Source organism: Sceloporus occidentalis, unplaced genomic scaffold (assembly GCF_023333645.1).
Source record: "Sceloporus occidentalis isolate IW3139 unplaced genomic scaffold, rSceOcc1.0.p SCAF_20, whole genome shotgun sequence".
Lineage (NCBI taxonomy): Eukaryota > Metazoa > Chordata > Lepidosauria > Squamata > Phrynosomatidae > Sceloporus > Sceloporus occidentalis.
The window spans coordinates 7,828,545-7,850,565 of NW_028317000.1; the positions used below are offsets into that span (position 1 = coordinate 7,828,545).

Sequence of the window (22,021 nt, forward strand, 5' to 3'; positions counted from 1 at the left end):
CTAGAACAAAGCATGTCTGTTTAGTGGCAGAAAGCTCCAACTGGGCCAAATCTAACAGAGTCCAGGTTACTATTCGAACAGAACAAATCAGTCAAATCTGAACTCACCTATGACAAATAGCAAGGACTTTAAGTCAGAGCTTGGACAAGTTAATTTTTGGACTCCACATCCCAGACTTCCCAAGCAATATGCTGATGGATAGATTCTGGAAACTGCAGTCCAAAGAAGTAATAACTTCCCAAATTCTGCATGTGCAGTGTAGTTCTCAATTACCACAGACTTCCCAAACTAGTCACCAGAAGGGAAGGCCTGCAGGTAGAACTAGCACCTGACCCATGACGCCATTATGATGATAAGACGTTCAATGATCAAACTCCTACCTTGGCCTGGGTCAAGTCTTTTTGGGGCGAGGAAGAAATGGAGTTTGGGTATCGTCGGGTCTGTGTGGATCTCTGTTCATACAGGGGTCCCTGAGCGCTGTTCTGGGAGGTATACGTTGCTGTAGGCATGGTGCTGCTCTGGTATCCCGACTCCTGGCTCTTATTGGATGAAATCGTGGACAGAGACTCACTGGGGGGATGAGAGATAGAAGAAAGCAAGAGGTTGAGTTGTGGAAAGTTGTCAGGATGTCCTAAAATTCAGAACTCTGGAAAGACCCTAGGCTACCTCAACTTTGTTTTGACACCCAAAGGTATGTTTTACAGCCTGATACCACTATTTTCCATGGAGCTCAACGTAGCATAAAAGGCTGTTCACCCTACTTTAACCTCTCTGAAACTCTGTGAGGTTTCGCAACCTTTGCATAATTTTTTCACCAATTCCAAAAGGATGAAATGCTTCTCCTGGGATTTAGTTACTGGCAATAAAAGCCTGAGGCCTAAAGTGACTGGTATTTTCATCTCCACCAACCAGTAGAATGTCCCATCCCATCCCACTGAACTTCTGTGCAACTAAATTCAGCTCATGCACTGGTAGAGGTTATCTACCTCTGCTCCACTCAGAAAGTTGAACTAGATGGCCCTTGTAGTGTCTTCCAGCTGCATGATTCTGCTCCACAATGGCTACAGACGCAAACCAAAAGTATCTGGTACAAGGCAGCTAGATTCTTTGAATTCTGTTGGCAGCCATGCAACCAGACACAACTTTGCATGGCCAGCTTGGTCAGTAAATTTAGCACCAACTCTGACATTCTTCTCCACTTTACAGCTCCAACCTTGCCAGAAAGGATTCACTGGCATGCCTTAGTTCCTATCAATGAAGTCCCTGCCAAAGAGTTTAATGTTTTGCAGTAGGCCCTCCAAATGATGTCATACTGTAGATCCTAGCAGCCTTAACCAACACAGTCGATGGTGAGGAATGCTGGGACTTGTAGGCCAACAACTAGAGGTCCCAGTGATTCCCACCTGTGTTTTACCAAATACCAAGAAGCAATTCCCTGCCCAAGAATGTTATATTGGCCTGGGCTACCTTTGGGCTTCCAGATGCTTTGGACATAAATTCCCAGAGGCCCTAGTTAGCATAGTCAACAGTAAAGGATTGTGTGGGTTATATTCCAACTTCCAGAGAGCTGTAAGTTCTTCACCCCTGCCTTAATCAGCCTTTATTTTTGCAGTTCATGACTAGCCTTAGAATCTAATACCTAAAAGAAGGAGGCATCTGGGGAAGGGAAAGGAAGATAAAACAAGGAGAGAATGCACATTTAGTTCAGTTACATAGGTCTGAGTTAAAATCAATTATGAGAACTAACAGAAGGGGAGGAAAGCTTCCTGGGAAGATGAATTACAATTTGCTCTGATAGCTTTTGGCTGAAGAGCAGGGTATTAATAATAATAATAATAATAATAATAATAATTGGGAGAGAAAATCTGAATCAAGAGCACCACTAAACAGGCTGTTCTGGGAGTCACAAAGGTCAAAGGCATTTGAGAGAGGACGATACTTCAGCATGGCTGAAACTGAGGAGCGCTTTTAGCTCTTTCCTTCTATTACAGAGAATTCTTTCTCTTTTCTATTATTGTGCCCCCTCTTCCTAATTTATAAGGCTGGCCGCTCTGCCTCTGGAGTGCTCCCAGTCTAAGTCCCTGTCAGTGTGTGATGTAAGGCTTTTGGCATCAAACAATCTATACCTAACAAACGGTAATACTAGACACTGAACACACCCAACAGTAAGGAAAGCAGAAACTGGACCTTCTTACAGAAGAAAAAGCCAGATATATTGCAAAGATTCTGTGCCTCATAGGGCATGCCAAACATGCTGTCAAGGCTTACCTTGCAGTACTTGTGTACAGGCTGCCTGGGGACTGGCTCACAGAGGTGCTTGTGGCTGGCGCCGATTCATACTCCGAGAGGACGGGCTCTGAACCAAATTGCAATGCCCCAAACTGCAAGTTGAGTCCCGAGATATCCGCAGAGCCAGGCATTTCCACTGCCAGAGCAGGAATCTGAAGAGGACACAGCAGTCTATTGAGCCCAGAGAGTGACCGGTGGACTCTGAGGGCGCTGCACTCTCTTGATAATAAAGGGCATCCCACACAAGTTCCCTACAATATTTTGCCCTCTTTACAAACAAGGTCTAGTGAATACATTCACAGTAGAGCAGAATTTTACAACAGGTCTAGTGAATATTTTCATTAACTGCTGAATCTGCTATTACATTATCTCTCATGGGGCTTCTACTTCAGGCACCTGATAGAGTAGGACTGGCCAGTTTTTAGAGTATTGCTATAATGCTCAATAATTTGCCATTTTGGTAAGGAGAGCCATAAGTTTATGTTCTACATACATTGCTCTTACTGTGTTTTTAACGTTTGTATATTTAAATAGCTGTAGGATATCTTGTGTCCTGGGGGATATAAATAAGCTCATCAGTTGATTGACTGACTGACTGATGCCTTGAATATTTTAGATCAAGCTGTGTCTAAGAACTATTAATAACAGCAACATCACCAACATTATCCCAGGCACACATCACTTGCACAGAATGGGATGATGTGTGTTATGTACAACACATACAAACACTTGTCTTACTGAAAAGGACCGTAAACCTACAGGTAAGCCACATCTGGGAAATTTAGCCTCTTTGCAAAATGCCACTCTCCTGGAAAGTAAAAGCAAACCCCTCCCAGCCACCAGTGAACATCTGAGGGTTCAAACTAGTCTAAATGCACAATGTTCCCTGTTTACAACAGAAACTCATGTGGACAGTTCAAAAGAGAGGCCTAAATGCCCTTGAACAGAGTAAACTGACCAAACCCATTAGATTCCTCTACATTTGACTCACTATTCAAAAACTCTGAATAGGTCTACTTTAGTTGGGGCTAACCAAAAGGATGCCACCCATAGGAATCACCATTTTAAAGCTGTGCATCTCTTATTTTCCCAAACCAAAAGTGGGCTGGTCCATAGGTGAGAACCAAAAAGCAGTCCTACCCTATGTGCTTTGCATTTTCAGGGCAAGAAGGCAAAGGATGGTAGAGTGAACAAGAGAAGGAAGATCAAATCAACCACTCTCGTTTGTAGCAATTCCTTATGATAGCCCCCATCGTATGGCTATGTATACATTTGTCAGAAATCGGAAAGAACTGGATTCAAACTGTTCTGCAGCCGTGAAGTTTCCTATCTGACTTTGAGCCAGACCACTTCTCAGTCAAAATGCATACCCCCCGCGCAAGAGGCAGTCCCCATGCCTGTACCTTTGATGTCAAGGATGCTTTCTTCTTCTGTTGTTTCAACTTCTGCTGAGCCGGCTGAGGACTGGAGGACTGGTTGTCTGAGGAGCCTGGGGACATCTGGGGAACAGGGTTGGTTTTGCTGGCCAGGGGGGATGATGGAGGCGGTGGAGCAGCTGTGACGGAAGCCGTCACCACAGGCTGCTTGTCCTGCAGGAACACTTCCATCATGGTGGAGGTGGGTGGGAAGGCCTGCCGCTTGGCAAATGGGCTGTGCACAGCAGACTCCGACGGGTTTTTCAGGTCTGGGGGCCACAAAGAAAGCAGGGCTGCAGTCAAACCCAGACACCAAACTCCTCATTCTTGCTACTGCCATGAGGTCTAAGCACAAAGGACACTATAACTGCTCTCCAATCCCAAATACATACAAGTACTCTCTGGATATCTCAGAGAGCAGGTTCTTTATGCCAGGCAATCTGGTGAAGGAAGATCAAATAAATATGTGATCTATTTAGGAAAGAAATGGCGTTTCCTAGTTGGGCCATCTGAAAGACCCAGTTTGCTACAGGTAGATCCTGGGAAGCAACAAGTGAAAGGACAATCAAACCACAGAGATCAACCAGAATCCTACTTAGCAACCTTCAGACCAATTTTGAAATACATGTGGACACACCATTTTGATCTACTAAAAACGTAACTTGCTTATAGATCTTATAAAAAGTAATTCTGAATATGATGCAGATAGCACAGACAATTAATAAGAGAGAGTCTCATAGACAGGACTTATGGAATTATCTGGCCATGCACCATAGTTAAAGCAACACTATTACAGCACTGGAAGGATTCATCAATACTTTCAACCGAGCAATGGACTGTGAAATGCTATTCTCTACCTCTCTTTAAACTAATGCAAACCAACATGAAGAGGAATACCTAGATACTGCTCTCTCCCACCCCTTCTTTCTGCAGTCCTTTTTGGGGTTTGCCTCTGAATGTTATCAAGTTTATATCAGGAAGAGAAACTAGAATTTGCATTTCTTAAGACTTGATACTTTTTATACTGCCTGAAATTGGAACAAGGGAGTGAACATGTTCCTGGGTATTACTTCTTTAACAGAAAATTTGTTACCAGAGGTAGAAATAACATGAAAATGGTAAGAGATAGCTTCCTATACTACACACAATAAAGAACAATTCAACATGTTCCAGCAAAAAAAATATCAAAAACTAACAATATGCCTAAGTGAAAGGGGAAAAAAATTGTCAGGTTAGTTTTGCATGAGTAAACAGAAACATCTTGAACTTTTCTGAGATCCCTTAAAATCTTTTTCCAATACAGGGATGATCTCCCCTGCTTTGACCAGCCTCCATTTCTCATGATTCCCATTTTGGTGGCCAAACTTATAGATATATTCCTCTTTAACATACTAGAGATAGCTCATGAGGCAGGCTTATCTGCTCCCCGCATATCTTCCTGTTTTGCTGCACACATGCTCAGTAAGGGATTCTGGAGACAGCTGATGTTTGCCTTCTCTGTTGTAAGCAGGCACACAGCTACCGCAGGATCAGCTAGAGCAGAATCCCACTCTTTCCCAGCTCAGGCTTTGTTTACTGAATTGTTTACTACAGGCATGCTGCTGTACACTGAACACTGACACCAGAAGTTGGTGTCTTCAGCCTTCCTTCCCATCCTCTCAATGCTGATGCAGCTAAAAAGCTTCCTGGTAGACAAAGGATGAAAGGAAAGGGGACTGGGCAAATGTAAGGAGACTTTGTAAAAAGGAGCTTCTTTGTCAGAGGCTTTGTTAACAAATATATCCCTGTACTGAGCATGTATTTTGGGTGAGATTAAAGAAGTGCAAATGTAAAAACACTCAGTAAGCTTTCACTAGCATATGGAATTGCTGGCACTTCTTTAAAATATCAGAACTTCCTTGAGGAAGAGAGGGAGAGACTGAAGAAGGTTTCAGCTATTTTAGATGCAGTGGAGTTTGGCACCAGAAAACTGGCTTGTTTGGGCACTGTAGACTGCCGGTCCACTACACAGCTGTGCGACCGAATGGGACTACAATCCCAGGTGTTACTGTGGCATACGCTGTCCCCCCTTTATGGCTATGATGGAGCCAGAAAGGGTCTACTGGTATGCAGGGTTCTCCTTTAAGGCAGACTGATTTAAATGATAAACATTTGAAAACAGCCATAACAAACACAGGATGACTCCAATCATTATTTAAGCTTTCTATGGATACATCTTCATAAACTTTAAGAATCCAGCAGACATCTGAACATTTAATCTTCCTAATTTAAAACTAGAGTAATATTTTTACACCTCACAAGAAGAGATTTTTTGCTCATTTTTAAGGCATGTTAAGAGAATGTACCGCTTAACTGATAATGTAATGGAAATGCCCTTGCTGTGGGGGCACATTCAAAATGTTTGTATCTGATAGATCATTAAAGTAGCTCTTCATTCAAGACAAGTGTGTTCACTTGCCACATCTTGTGTTAACCATGGCTTGCTGTTCAAGAAATGAACAGATGACCAAACAAATCATGGGTTGTGTTCCCACTTGCGTTGTTCTCTCTCACCCCATGCATCACCTCCTGTTTCAGAGAAAACACAGCTGGGCAAACAAGCCAGGGAAAGCCACAGTTGTAGATTTGAATGTTGTGAGAAGCCATGGTTTAAACACTGGGACAAGCCAGCATTCAAACCCAACAACAAGCCGCAGATGCTAAGCATGAGTTGCAGCAGACTAGGAGAGAAAGGTTTGCATATCGCAAACCAGATTTCCATAAATCACATCATGATTTGTCACGAGACATAAATGCAATTATGGGCTATGTTTACATCCTACTTGCATTTTAAGTCTGCCTAAAGAAACCTGAATCTTATGAGAACACTTTCAGTTTTCCTTCCATAGTGTGCCTTACCATACTGCACAAGAGATGAGGACTGGCTGGTGGTGCTGATATCCCAGGAGGCGGCCGTGCTGCTGTTCCCAGACGGTTGAGGGTGCTGAGCTGCCAGCTGAGCCAAAGCCTGAGCAGTCTTGAACTGTTCCAGGAACTGTGAGCCCGTGGTCGTGGTGGCGCTGCTGGTTTTGGCCTCGCCAACGTCACTGAACCCCTTTCCTAGCATGCTGACCTGAAGTTGAAGAAAGGTGGGAAAGGTAAAGAAAGGCAGTGTGGCAAGGCAGCTTTGGACCAAGGTTCAAATCTCCACTCAAGTTCTCTTTCTGAAATCCCACTTTATAATGAAGTAGGGAAACTCAAGCCCTCCTGGGATCCCAATCTGTTTGTCTAGTGTTCCCTATAAGGTCACATACTGTCCCTTGTGACACAACTTTGATTTCCAAGTTTGGACGGACTTTCCCCCATATTCCAAAAGCTTGAAAAACGGCAAATAAAAATAATAATAAATAAAACTTTTATTTATAGCCCGCTTTTTGTTGAAACAATTAAAGCGGCATACAACATTAAAACGATACAGCAATATATACAATCTCCCCCCTTTAAAAAAGATTAAACAGTTCTAACAGTTAAAATTATGAACAATAACATCTAAAAACAGTAACAACAATAAGGTAGAAAAGGCTTTATAGTATGAGATGGAGGTATCTTTGTTTCTGCTCTTTTGCCTTTCATAGGTAAATGCAGCCCAACAAAACCACTCTGAAATTTAATTTGGTTCTTGAGCTAAAGGTAGTACTTCCACCCTTGCTTTACAATGTGGGAGTAAGGTGGATGCCTGATGAAAAAATGAAGGCAATGAGGGTGGAGGAATGGGAAAACATCTTCAGAACTAAGAATTTATTCATTTTAGCATGAGTTTTCATGGACTGAAAGATACTCTCAGATGCACTAAGGAAATCTAGTGTTTTTTGATCCAGAAGCTAAGGTTTGCTATGTTTGTTTACTCTTATGCCATGAGGGTGCTGATAGTAGCACATTTGATCTCAAGGTATGTATTATTACAGTTGAAGCAATTATGAGTGAGTACAAATGACAGAACTGGGTGGCTAGATGCACTATAGCTTTATCAGGAATGGTATTCTTGAGGGCTGAGAGTCCGTCATGGTGTGTGATATTGACACAGTGTGCCCTGACATCAACTGTGGCTAGGATAGGTCTAATGTTCTCAGGAAATCAGTAGTATTTCTCCAATAATTAAGACAACTTATGGTATATAGTCTTGAGTCCACACATCCAGACAGCCCAACACGGAAACGAATGCTAAGACAAGGAGTCATCCAGGGTCACCATGGAGAGTAGATAGAAGAAGCCTGGTTAAGGTTTTTAAGAGGTGCCCATGTAAATTCAGTTCTACACATCTGTGGAGACTTCTTCCCTCACTCTGTATAGCTCCCACTGATATTCTCCAGTGCAATCTGTGGATAGGGGCCTGTAAAAATGTGACGTTCAGCAACTGTCTGTCAGCCTGTTGTATGAAGTCCAACTTGTTCATAATGACAATAATTCCTTTGTTTGCCTCTCTGATGCCAATGACTGAATTGTTTTTGAAGCTGTGGGTGGCATCACGTTCTGTACAGCTGAGACTGTGTGTTAAATCATTCCCCTTGTTGAGGCACACACAGTATAGCTGTGTGTACTATATCTCCTTCAGGAAAAGACTGTCTCCAAGAGAATATACATGTATTTATTCAGAGACAATTAAGAGCATAGAGACGTTGGAAACAGAATAACTATGCACTGATGTGGCAATTAATCTCAATGAGGTAACCACATTTATACCTGAGACTAACACTCCACTCCATCAGATGTGAGGAAGCTCATGCTAAAATAAATCAGTCTTGAGGATGCTATTGGACTTTCTTGCCCATTATGTCCCCTTATTCAGTGTTGCCAATGTGGTGACTTTCACACAAAAACGGGGACTTTTCAGAGCCTTTCGTGTGATTTTGGTGATTGGTTTTAATGGTAATTTTGAGAGTTGAAATAAGTATTTGGTGAGATATTGGGGGGGGGGGGGAATTTGGTGAGTTTTGGCCAAATGTTTGGGGAATTATCTTCGAGGCTTGTTGGCAACACTGCCTTACCTTGATAGTATCAGGGCTATCTTTTTGAAAACTGTCATGATTATGGTAAGTAGTCCTTGCTTTCCCTGTGAACTGTAAGCACTGTATTTTAAGTGTCAGGAAACTGAAACTGTTATATGGCCTGCCATGCTTGTTTGTCCTTTATGCTGTACCTGCTTTGCTTTATATTACTAGGTGATGGGATGTGTAATACTTTTGGTAGTGTCATGTATAAACAATGTTTATCTATGCTGGAGTTGGTTAATGAGCAGATGTGTAGGCACTGGGAACTGTCGAGGCCAATTCCATAGGAACTACAGCGCTATATAAATATACATAAATGAATGAATGATGATGATGATGATGATGATGATGATGATGATGATGATGATGCCTGGTACGAAAAGAAACAATGGGCTGTCCTGGGAACAGGGATGTTCTGGTTTAGTAATGAGTGAGGTTTGAGTGCACAAAAAGACTTGAAATGCATTGTGCTTTTAATATACTGTGTAACTGAAAGTATTTTTATCCTAACAACACGCCATACCATGAATTGTTTCGGTTTCTGAATAAAGTTTTCCATTTTACATGGAGGTTTGAATTTCTGAGCTACAGTCATCCAGTACATGACATCTGAAAAGCTTAGCTGGTCTGACCTGGCAAGGGCCCCAGAGAAAGGGACCCTGCAAAGGGCAGCCCTCCCCTTACCATGCCATGGTGGGAGAAGGTGTTCCCCGAACTTGGCTGGGATATCGCGCTCTGCTTGGAATTACTGAACACCAGCGGCTGGCTGAGGGTGGGTGCCTGCGAGGAATCCAGGTTGGGCGACTCATTCTCCAGAGAAGAAGGGGTCTTTCCTAACAGCACCGCAAGGTCAATTCTAGGAAGGAAAACAAAGCTGAGGTTAGCAAGGGCTCGCAAGCCTCCTGTTTCTGCAACTGGCCATCCTGCCTTGCTCTGACAGTTTCATGTATCCAGAATGAGTCTTATTCTGGGCATTATTAGAACTAAGTAAAACAAAACGACATATTAGAATAAACTAACAAGAGGGGAAGGGTCCATCAATTCCACAGAAGTAGCATACGTAGTCTGGTTCATGCTCTGCAGGCATTCTTGGCTGTCTCCATGTATGGGGCACTTTTGGTTTTTCCAAATCTTTTGGACCTCCAGAAACCCCAGGCAACAGGACCAATGAATGAGATTGTGGCGTTGTAGTCTATGGTATCTGGAGGAAGTTCCCCAACTCTGGTTTATCCATATAAAGGCATGGAATGCTGGCATCCCCAGCACATACACCAATGGGTACCCTGGATAGGGTACTGTGGAAGGTGTAGTCCAAAAAAGTGACTTTTTACAACTTCTGTCTTACATCAAATTGGTGCGGGCTAAAAGACACTTATTTTGGTAAATCTCCCTACTCTAGGTGAGCTACTTGGACCAATCCCCAAAGTAATTTCACCAATTTCCAAAGATATTTTAAACATGGCCAGTTTTTCATCTGACCAGGGGCTGGTTAGATATTCTCACTGATATTTTTAAACTACTGCCCTCTATGTTTTTACATTGTTTCTTTCATGGTTTATCACTTTTATATTCAACTTAAATACTTTTGGCACACAGGCTGCAAAAGGAAATACAGTCCACCATCTCCTTACGCGGGGGATCCGTTCCGGACCCCTCCGCATAAGGCGAATTCCGCCTATGCTCAAGCCCCATTGGAAACAATGGGGCTCGTGCGCGGCAGCGTGGCAGTGTGGCGGCGCGCAGGGCGCAACGGGCGCACACGTCTATTCAATTGAATGGGACGTGCCGCCCCTTCTGTCCTGCGCGCACCCCACGGCTTGAGCGCGTAAGCTCAAGTCCGCGTATGACACGGCCGCACTGTATACACTGAGATAAAAATAAATTTACAGCGCTTTATAAATAAAGGTTAATAATAATAATAATAATAATAATAATAATAATAAATAAAACAGTTCTGCTTTAACTCAGGGGTGCATTAACTCAAGGATGTGCTGCCTCCCCCTTATTGTTGGGTTGAAAATCCCTGCAGCCTTTTCCGAGTGGAATCCTGGTCTTCAGAGTTGCAGTCCAACGCTCAGACCATTACACGTTGTTTGCTAGCCTTGGCTATTATTAGGGACTAAAGATTTATGCAAAAGTAATACATGCAAATACTCATTTGGTTAATCTATTTCTGAACACAAACCCCTGGGCAAGGATATCATACACCACTCTGGGAAGGGCAATGGTAATACCTTTATTCCCCCCACTCTGGCCCGAAAAGCACAACTGAAATGGCTCTGCTTTTGTAGGTACAAATACGTTACCTCTGTCCAGCCGTGATGGTCACATTTTCTGCAGGCAGAGGCACAGTGGAGACATTGGATGCAGTGAAGATCTTGGTCTCCGAAAGCTAGAGCGGAGGAAAGGGAAAGACCTGATTAGAGGATGTCCATGTCAAGTAAACATAATAAAAAGAGGAATCAGAGCTTGGGGAACTTAATTTTTGGACTATTTATTTACTTTATATCCCTTCTTTCTCAGCACAAGATCCAAAACTGCTTACAACAAATTAAAATGATGTACAGATTTTTTAAAAAACTGTTAATACAAAATGTTTTTTTAAAAAATATTTTATTAAAAAAACACATTTAAACAGTTTAAAACACATTTAAAATCACAGCGCACTCCCTTAAAAGATCTTTCTGTCACGTGAATTAGGAGCCAAAGCCCCCCTAAATAAAGGTGGTGGGGAAAGAGCAAAGAAGGGGCCAGCCAAGCCTCCTGTGGAAGAGAAGTCCATAACCAAGCAGCAGTACTAAGAAAGCTCTCTAAAACTACATGGCTGGGGAATTTGGGGAGTTGTAATTAAAAAAAATGAATACCAATGTCATTATAGTTCTGACTTCTATGTGTGGTTGTAAAAGCTGGACAGTGAAGAAAGCTGAGAGGAAGAAATCAACTCATCTGAAATGTGGTGCTGGAGGAGAGTTATGCAGATAACATGGACTTCCCAAAAAGACCAATAAATGGATCCAAGAGTAAATCAAGCCTGAACTCTCCCTAGACGCCAAGACGACTAAACTGAGATTGCCATACTTTGGACATATCATGAAATGACTGGAAAAGACAATGTTGTTTAGCAAGATAGAAGGCAGTAGAAAAACAGGACTCCATCAAGGAAGCCACAGCCCTGAATTTGCAAGACCGGAGCAGAGCTGTTGATAACAGTGAGATTTGTGGGATCGCCCTAAACTGAAGTCTATTTGACAGCCCAAAAAATTACTTTATTGAAGCTCCGATGATGAATACTAAGCAAGCAACCAGGAAGAGAAAGGTACCTACATCTTCATTCCAGTCCTCAGTCCCCCACTCCTCCGTTGCTGTCCTCCACGCACCTGCCAAAAGAAGCAAAAGAAGAAAGCGTCTGGCATGAGTGATTCCTGGGCACCTCAGAAAAAAGTTGAAGGAGGCAGGTTTTACAGGAGCATTGCAAGCAGCTAAGCAGGTTGGTGCCCCTTGCCCAGACAAACACAAGCGGGAGCAAGGGGAAGAGAGGAAGAGAAAGAAATAGTGGTACACCACACACAAGCCGCCCCAGCACCAAAGCGAAAGAGGCAGCTGGACCACTTGGATCACCTCAGGTAAGGCCATCACTTTCTTTGCCCTGGCCCAAAACTCATTTCACTGGGAAAAACTATCACAAGTCCTTCCGTTATCCTACAGGCCTGCAGTTTCTATCTACATGCCAGCCCCGCTATGTTGCTCCCTGTCTCTGCCACACTTGCTCCTCTCTTTCTCATTTGAAGCATGACCCTGACTTCTAGCAGAGGGATTGTGGGCACAAATATTCATGCAAAGGGAGTAGACTAAATGCAGCTTAAGAGCCAACCTTTTGGGGGGCAGTCACAGATGAAGTTGTAGCTCCCTTCCTGCAAGTTATACATACAACTTTCTCTTCCTCTTACTGCTCCATTTTGCTTTTGGGAATGCCAGTTCTTTAAAATAATCAAATAAAAACCGAACTACCTTAACTTTCATTTCCTTCACGTAGGATAAAAGAGCTTTAATTGAAATTCAACACGGAAAAATGAAATGCACAGATATAGGATGGGGGACACCTAGGTGAATGAAACTACATGTGCAAGGGATCTAAGAGTCCAAGTAGACCACAAGTTGAACATGAGTCAAGAGTGCAATGTGGCAGCTAAAAAGGCCAATGCGATTTTAGGCTGCATCAATAAAATTATAGTGCCACTCTATTCTGCTTTGGTCAGGCCCCACCTGGAATATTGTGCCCAGTTCTGGGCACAACAATTCAAAAAAGATGTTGAGATAATGGAGTGTGTCCAAAAGAGGGCAACTAAAATGGTGGAGGGTCTGGAAACCATGACCTAAGAGGAACGCCTTAGGGAGCTGGGGATGTTTAGTCTAGAGAAGAGAAGGTTTAAGAGGTGATATGATAGGCCTGTTTAAATACTTGAATGGATGTCCTATTGAAGAAGGAGCAAGCTTGTTTTCGACTGCTCGAGAGGACAGGACCCAGAACAATGGATGCAAGCTACAGGAACAGAGATTCCAACATTAGGAGGAACCTCCTGACAGTAAGAGCTGTTCGACAGCGGAATACACTCCCTTGGAGGGTAGTGGAGTCTCCTTCCTTGGAGGTCTTTAAACAGAAGCTGGGTGGCCATGTGTCAGGTATGCTTTGACGGAGATTCCCTGCATGGCAGAAAAGGGTTGGACTGGATGGCCCTTGTGGTCTCTTCCAACTCTATGATTCTATGATTCTTTTATTAAAAGAGTTTTAATTTGACTGGACAGACCTCCAGGGGCCTAGTTGCTCATATCCCTATCCCAGCCACTTCCCTGCCACTACATAGAGTATCTGAAGCTAACTTCAAGGACCAGAAGAAGACAGGAGGCAAGCAGGGGAGTGGAGACATATCACATCACCCTGGACCTTCAAACATCCTCTTCTGGTTTCTGCAATGTGTTTGATAATTTTAAAACCCCAAATAGGGGTCAATTGACAGAAAGGGTAAGGCAATGGAAGCATACAAACAACGAAGCAGGTCAGCTGTTTTTGGCTTCTACCAAGCAAGACAGTTTTCCTTCCAGCACCTCAATACCTTACTAAGGCTCTTTTCCCTCAAACTAACATCCCCAGACATCCAAGAGCCACTTGGCTAGAGGGAAGTGGACTGAAATTGCTCCAACTGCTCAGTATTAACCAGACATTTCCCCCTACATTTGCACAAACAGTAGACCTAGAATGCTGCTTTTGCCATGCAGTTTCCAAGAGGGCAGAAGCTCCTGCCAGCTTTGAAGAAGAAAATGCCCAGAAGTGTTCCTATGTGAGAAGGCCGGGGGTACGAATGTAACATTTGTGGGAGAACTAGAGACAACCGGAGGTTAAAAAAGGGTGCCAAAATTAGCACATAAGAGATTCTGGGTGTTACAACACCATTCTGTAACTTCTTAACTATGAGCAATGGATGGCTTTAACTTGCCCTGAACCTATCCTTTCGAGTAGGACTGGACAAAATAACATTTAATTGGCAAATTTCCCCCTCCATGTTCTGGGGGCACTCCTTGCCAGTTTTTGTTTCTAAAAAAAATCTAACCTAAGAGGGATTAGAAGGGTATGCACAGTTCATTCAGGTCCAGCGAAGGGAAAAATGATCCCCCCAACCCCATAAAAATTGCACACTCCTGTTTTAGAGATACAAACATGGGATAAGGAAGCTGAGAAAATAGCTACCCTGGTCTCCAGGTTCAAACTCTGGTCTCCAGAATCAAAGTCCAATGCTCAAACATTACACCACGCACATTACCAAATTAGGTTGTTGAAAAGGGATGAAGGGGACAAGGAATCATATTTGTTTGTGAAGGGACTTATGTATTTAATTCTGAGATGAGTCGTGAATTCATAGAATCATAGAGTTGGAAGAGACCACAAGGGCCATCCAGTCCAACCCCATTCTGCCATGCAGGAACTCACATGGAAGAGGGCTGGATTGGATGGCACTTGTGCTCTCTTCCAACTCTATGATTCTATGAATTCATGAATTCCTCAGCTGAACGTGCGTTCAGATCAGAGTTTTGAAAGAGTGATTACAGAAGCCATGCTGCCTGTGGGATTCTGGGAATTACAGTTCAAAAAGGGAATGGTGACAAGCTCCAGCTCAGAAGGAGTATATTCCATCATTCTTAGCTTAGGTCTTTCTTAGCTGCCCTCCTGATCCACTGTTTTGCACCTGGTCCAGCTGATTCTTGTCAGAACAGCTCCCACAAGCCTGACGTCTGCCCACTCCTAGCCTGCGTATCCCAATGACAAAGACACAGTCAAAGTCAGTGCATTGGTGAAAGCTGAGCACTGGGGAACAAAGTGTAAGAGGAGGCTGAGTCCCCAGTCCAGCTATCAGCAAGCCACTGTCGGAAACAGTATGACAAAATTAATTCAAATCTTTCCCCCTTCAGTGTTGAACTAGTTTCCATCACTCCCATGGGGATGATGAAGATGGTAGTCCAACATATCTAGAGAATAAAACAGGGTGGGAAAAGGTGATCTCTGTCGGTGGTTCAGATGGGGGTTGGACTGGATGACCCTTGTGGTCTCTTCCAACTCTATGATTCTATGATTTGGGACTCAATTTCCAGAATTCTTCAGTACTAGCCATGCCGGCTGGGACTTCTGGGACTGGGCCTAAAACATCCAGAAGACCAAAGTTGAGCTATATAAACACTTTGGCCTAATCCAACAATGCCACTGTTTTGACACGAGGTGCATGATTGTCAAATCCAAGACCTAAAAGCTTAAAAGATCTGGGAAAAAGGGAAGCCATTACCACACAACAGTGACCAGTGAGAAGGGAACACTCAAGCAGACATGGAAGAGCAATCCTACATTCCCAGGCTCCCCCACCCCACATCTCCGCATCGCCTTTCCAACTACGCAAGTGGGGAAAGGTAGGAGTCAGCATTAGTAAAAGCACAGGCAAGAATGCACAAATATCCATTAAGTGAACACAACGGAGATGGAAAGAGATGGGGGGAGGAAAGGAACAGGACAATGACATATCCACAGATATATTCCGACTTATTAAAAAGCCAAAAAACATAAGATAAGGAGATCCGGGGCAATTAAGTGCACCTGGATTTCTCGTACCAGGAGCAGTGTCAAATTTTCGGGGATAATTTGACCCCTCACCCCTAATGTAATCAACTCCTGAAACAAAACAGAATAAAAGAAAAGAAAAGAACAAAAAACAGTGAAATTCTAATACTTTAACAAGATGGCAAGGTGCCTCTACAGCTGGCACCCCCCATCTTCCAACTGCCACCCAGCTGCCCACCCTCCTCCCAACGCCACCGTACCTGTGGATATTGTTAAAAGTAAAGAAAATACTTAACATTACTAACTAATAACAAGAATATGAAATGGAATTTATGTTTTGTAAAACGGGGGACAAGAAAACTCTTCAGTACCCAGAGAAAAATGAGGTGGGAGAGTTAGAACTTGGAAAACTTGCTTTTGGGCCCACAGCTGCCTAGATCTTCTTGCTCAGGACAAGTGGCCATGACAGCTGGGGGATTCTGGGAGTTGCAGGGTGAAAAGTAACTGTTCCAAACAGAACATGTTCTGCTATTTGCCCTTTTTGAGATGGATGGCCAAGAAGACACAAGAAGGGGATCTACTCACAGGATGTTTTTTCCTGCTGTTTTTACATGTGAAGGTGCACATTCTCTCAACCTCTTCTTTGTTCATGTAGGGAAATAGCTGGCAACTTGGGGCTTTCCCCTATTATATTGGGCACCAATTCCCATGACTCCCCAACATTGGCAATACTAGCTAGGGCTGCTGAGTTTCAGTTCAATAACATCTGAAGGTGTAGGACCTCAGGAGAAGTCCTTGTTTTCTCTAACAGTTTGTGAACCACCATCGCTCTCACTCCAATTCATGCACTACTACATTCTTGAACTGTCTGCCCTGGACCCTCCCAAAAAAGTGCTAGGAAATATGTCATTAAAATGATGGTCATCATGTTCTCAAACCATTGGTGATAAGGTACAAAGGGATTCCCACTAGACCAGCAAATCTGAGTACAGTAGCCCCTTGGAATTTGTTGTGGTTTGTTTCCAGGAACGCCCAAAGACACCAAAATCCATAGATGATCAAGTCCCTTTATATACAATGGCACAGTAAAATGGTGTCCCTCACATAAAACGGCAAAATCACGTTTTCGTTTTTGGAATTTTTGTTTGTGAATATCCTTAAACCGTGGCTGGTTGAATCCATGGCTATGCACAGCCGACTGTATATCCAAACACTGTGAACGACATTTTCCACAATCCAGACACAGGCCATAGTGGCTAGGCAGAAATCTGCACTGCAGAAATAATGTGGTTTGACACTGCATTGACAAATGCCATGGTGCAATAGTATAGAATCCTGGAATTTGCAGTTTGTTGTGGCACCAAAGCTGACAGAAAAGACTAAAAATCTCACAAAACTCCAAATCCCAGAATTTCATAGTACTGAGCCATGGCAATTAAAACGGTGTCAAACTGCATTAATTCTGAAGTGCAGATTAGACCTAGAGTGCATGCTGTCCAAAATATCTCAAAGCCCCAGGTTGTATATCCACAGTCCCAATTACCATAACTTTATCGCTGAACTCTAACGGAATAAGCAGCTACTGAGTGGTTTCACAATAAAGTATTAACACACATAGAAGTGTTAGCAAGGGCTACAATCTCATGACCCTTCTTAACCAAAGCAAATTTAAAAGAGAGCAAATCCAGCCATTTAATCACATTTGAGCACAAATGCAACCATGTGATCTGAGATGTAACAAATTGACGTTAAGTGGCTGTGGGTGCTGGAATTTGACTCCTCCTCTCACAGACGGTGATATGGCTTAGGACAAGAGCATCTTCTTTGCGTGCCAAGGAGGAAGTTCAACCCCTGGCATTTCGAGTTAAAAGAGTCACCAGAAACAGAACTAATAAAGGCTTGAGAGCCTGGAACCTAATGCTAGACAAAGCAAACAATACTGGGATAGGTGGCCCAATGAGATGAGACAATACAAAGAAACACCTTATGTCCCAATGATGGTTGTTGACATGGAAGGGGATCTGTCTGCTGGCCTTTTAATGACACAAAGCAGATGTCCCCTCCCAGCCCACAACAAAGGCAGCACCAACATCCAGGTCATCACTTACTCGTCCCGTCATCCGGCTCAAAACTCCCAGTGTTGTTCCATGTGTTGCTGGTACTGTTCCCATAACCTTCTTCCGTACTAGCAGGCTCCGCATAGTCTGCAGGGTTGAAAGTTCTGCAAACGCACGAGAGAGGTATGTTCTATGACAGAGATGCGTGTGGTCCTTTGCTTCTATGACTCACTAATGTATACTACTTTGTATCTCTGGCCTCTGCAAAAATTCTAGCCTAGATACTACCTTAAGTGCTCAGGTAATACAGTTTCCCCTCCCAAATGACATTCCCTCCAGAAAGGCATCACTCAGAGAGAGGGAGGCAGGAGAAACTCTGGGATGTACAAACTGAGGAGGAGGGGATCTGTGAGCACATTTCACAATTTACCACCTTCTGCTCTGAGTCTTGCTTTTCTCTACATCAGCCTCAAATCTATGGCTGCTTTCTTGCATGTTGCCTGCCATCATCACTTCAGAATGGTGTACTGGCCAACACTAAAACCAGAAACCTTCTGCAACCTAGTACTTTCCACATGTGCAGGTTCACATTTTCCACTATCCCATGCCAGCTGGGGACAATGGGATTTGTAGCCCAGCAAACAGGCACAGTATCCAGATTCAGAGAGGGTGGTTGAAAACATCCACAGCTTGCATTATCGCACTGACGCTATGGCATCCACTGTTTCATACAAACCTGTAGTTCTCAAACTTTGATCCCCCAAGTGTTTTGGACTTCAGCTCCTAGAAACCTCAGCTGGCTTGGCCAATGGTCAGGGATTCTGGGAGCTGAAGCTCAAAATATCTAGAGGATCAAAGACTACAAGTCACTGGAATAGACTAAACCACACGCTTCCTGGAATAGCTGATACTAACCCTGTTCCCCACCTTCTCCTCTGAACTCCGCTGTCAGAAGAGAGCAACTTAACCCATACAGTGGAAGCCTTACCCCATGCCTTGGGCTGAGAACCTTCCTCCCCGCCTTCCAGAGCCACCTGCAAACATAAAAAGATGCTCTAAGCCTTAAATCACAATACCACTCTGAACACTATGTTCTTACTTGATTTGGGAACGTAACGTTCAGCCCTGTTTAATACTTCGATGCGAGACCACAATGGAAAAAATCGTGCCTGAAGCCTTGGAGGGCTGCTATCAGTCACAGTTGAAGCTACTGGACTAGAAGAATAAACAGTCTGGCTTGGAATAAAGCAGATTCATATACGCCTATAGCAAGTCTGGTTTCTTCAGACCTTGGACCCACCTTGAACCTATCACTACAGGAAGGAGGGGGTGGATTTGATCATCCTATTGTCTCCTTCTCAGAGTAACTTGACACCAATGGGGAGATCACACAGAAGCTAGTGAGGCAATGGTGTGTACAAGGGCATCCTTTTGTGGTGGCCCCTGGCTTGGAGAATTTCTCCTCCTGCCAGGGATATCTGGTACCTTTGGTATATGTATCTTGTAAGCCTATGAAGAAACAGCTTTTCACAGGGCCTAAGGAATGGCATGAGACTGTAGTGAAATGTGCACCTGTACTTCCCATAATGAAGCAGTGTGCTGTGTTAAGTGGATTGGATTAAAGTCGATTAAGGTTTCAAAGATGGTATTACAGCAAGAGCAGGAACCATGCAGCACCCCAACTTTATTTCTGAGGTCCACAGAAGGGGGGAATGCTTTCACAGAAAAAGAAGGAAGCACTTTTTAAAAACAAGAACATCATGGCTCTAGAGGGTGTCTTTCTCCTCTAAAAACAAGGTGTGCTCCGCATCTTATTTTAGCCAAAAAATCCCGCTTCAAGGGGTTGACCTGGCATGGTCTTCTATAACTGTAAGTGACCTCCTGGGCACTTTTGGTTTCACACTGAAAGGCTGGTATGGCACTACTGCAGCTACCATCCTACTTTTGCTTAGGATCTTTCTCTACTTGAGGCTTTCTCTGTTGTGGCACCAGAGTTATGGAATACCTTCTTCTTAGAGGCCCAACCAATACCAACACTGGTGTCATTCCAGCACCAGGTCAAATCAGGGCCTTTTATTAAAGCCTTTGGGGCCTAATTGATTTTATCCAATTTTCATGGTTGCAAAGGTTGGCATTACTTTGGTTTTAAGTAATAAGTGGTTTGTATATTTTGGTCTTCTAAATTATTGTTATTGATTGTCCTAAAATAATTCTATCATCCACTGCTCTAAGACCCTCAGATATAGATCGGGATAAACAAATATTTAAATAAATGAATAGGATCAGACCTGCTTGCAGGTCTAAATTGACAAATGCAACAGGATAAGTTATTGGAAGAGCACCTATATTTCAATTCTTTCTCAAAGCAATCCTTACCTCTCATCCTAACCCACCTCACAGGGTTGTTGGGGGGATGAGACGGTACAAGAAAAAAACAGAGAGGGAATGAAACAGGTGGAATAAACATGTAACAAATGAGCAGTAAACCAACCAATTTATTTGTGCTGGGATCATGTCCAAATTTTCTAATATCCCAGGTATCTTTGGGTCTATGAATAAAAGCAGTTTTGCAGATGTATTTAAGTTTCATCCTCTACATCTAACCCCCAGCTAAGCTTTAGAGAGAGGAGGAAAAAAAGTAGTAATGTCTCCCATCCAGATCTGTTTATTTGCCCTTGCAACATGCATCTTGGTCTGCTTTCTCAAGGCACCCAGGATATTGTTCTCTAGTCAGGTATGAGATTCTTTGCTGCCACATGGCACACTAAAAGGAGAGCCTAGAATCAAGGACAAAACATCCTAAAGGAGTGGATATAATGTCGTCTTCCAGTCTCTGACATCCAGAGTAAGAACTGTGCAGCCCTCCAAGGCCTTTTGTATGGAATTACCAGGAAAAAAAATGCAGGCCCATAAAATCAGCAAACACCAATCTATCAAGTTCAGTCCTCCCATTTAATACAGCCCACTCTCGGCATACACGCCCTTGCCCTATGCGGCTTCAAGCTTACATGGACAGCAAGGGACAAAATGGTGCATGCGCCACAGGCGCATGTGCGCCATGGCACGAAGGAGTGCACTGTCATTCAAATAAATGGGACTCCAGCATACATGAAATTTGCCTTATGCAAAGGGTTTCAGAATGGATCCCCCACATATGGCAAGGGCAGACTGTACTATTCTAGATGCCACCCCAAGTTTCACCCTCCCAAAAAGCAATTTTTTTACCTTTGGTAGTAAATGAAGCTAGTGCAACCCCGGACCCATCACAGTTTCCCACCCATTTTGCATTTCTTTTGCTTTATGCTTGGATTTAAACCCGAAGACAACTGACTCCTTGCTCACCTCTGCCTCGCCCACGCCCCCGTCGCCCTCTCTCTGTGCCTCTTCCAGAAGATCCACCTGTCTTGCCGCCATCCAATCCATTCTCCTGGCCCCGAACTGGAAGACACAAAACTGTTCTAGTACATCTCCAGGGACAGATGAGGTAGTCTTGAATGCCATGTCGGGCAACCCCACGCACCCTTCCTCCAAGTCACTAAGGAGCCCTGGTGGCACAGTGGTTAAATGCCAGTACTACAGCCACAAGTTTGTGAGTTCAATTCCAAGCAGGGCTCCAAGCTCCACTCAGCCTTCCATCCTTTCATAGGTCAGTAAAATGAATACCCAGCTTGTTCGGGGCAATTGGCTTACACACTGTAAACCGCTTAGGGAGTGCTGATTCACTGATAAGCGGTATAGAAGTGTACCTGCTACTGCTATTGCTAGGGAGGACACAATGGTGTGCAGGAATCTATTGTGCCAAAAGATGCTGCACATTTGGACATAACAACAACATACTGTAGTTCTCCCTTTGGACATCAGTTACAAGGACAACTAGTGGGGGAACAATCATAGTATATTCCAGCATCTCCAACCCTGGAGCTCTGGTGAGAAGTAATGCATTCAGACCTAGCTGTATCAATTCAATAACATTAGTTCCCACAGGATTTTTAAAAATGAACCAAATGTAGGGTTGGGACATAAGACAAAAATAATAACAATAGGATCCATAAGTTGCAGAATAGGTGGCAGAGGTTAGAAGAAGAAGAGGAATGGCACAGTGGCTATTTTAAATAAACGTGTTGACTTATGACG

General features: G+C 43.5%; 1 protein-coding gene across 24 annotated transcripts in view; it reads right to left on the reverse strand.

The window, feature by feature from the left end:
* Nucleotides 1-22,021, reverse strand: part of UBAP2L (ubiquitin associated protein 2 like) — a 51,571-nt gene that overhangs the window by 16,042 nt on the left and 13,508 nt on the right. For 13 of the 24 annotated variants that reach the window (XM_089483439.1, XM_089483435.1, XM_089483447.1 and 10 more), the window contains exons 6-16: nucleotides 21,230-21,325; nucleotides 18,876-18,921; nucleotides 17,939-18,051; nucleotides 15,867-15,941; nucleotides 12,056-12,108; nucleotides 11,038-11,123; nucleotides 9,416-9,587; nucleotides 6,603-6,816; nucleotides 3,693-3,973; nucleotides 2,269-2,441; nucleotides 381-570 (exon numbers count right to left, since the gene is read on the reverse strand). In XM_089483439.1, the coding sequence (XP_089339565.1) occupies nucleotides 381-570; nucleotides 2,269-2,441; nucleotides 3,693-3,973; nucleotides 6,603-6,816; nucleotides 9,416-9,587; nucleotides 11,038-11,123; nucleotides 12,056-12,108; nucleotides 15,867-15,941; nucleotides 17,939-18,051; nucleotides 18,876-18,921; nucleotides 21,230-21,325 (1,499 nt within the window). The remainder of the gene's footprint in view (nucleotides 1-380; nucleotides 571-2,268; nucleotides 2,442-3,692; nucleotides 3,974-6,602; nucleotides 6,817-9,415; nucleotides 9,588-11,037; nucleotides 11,124-12,055; nucleotides 12,109-15,866; nucleotides 15,942-17,938; nucleotides 18,052-18,875; nucleotides 18,922-21,229; nucleotides 21,326-22,021) is intronic. The other 11 variants (XM_089483441.1, XM_089483428.1, XM_089483436.1 and 8 more) reach the window with 5 other exon arrangements.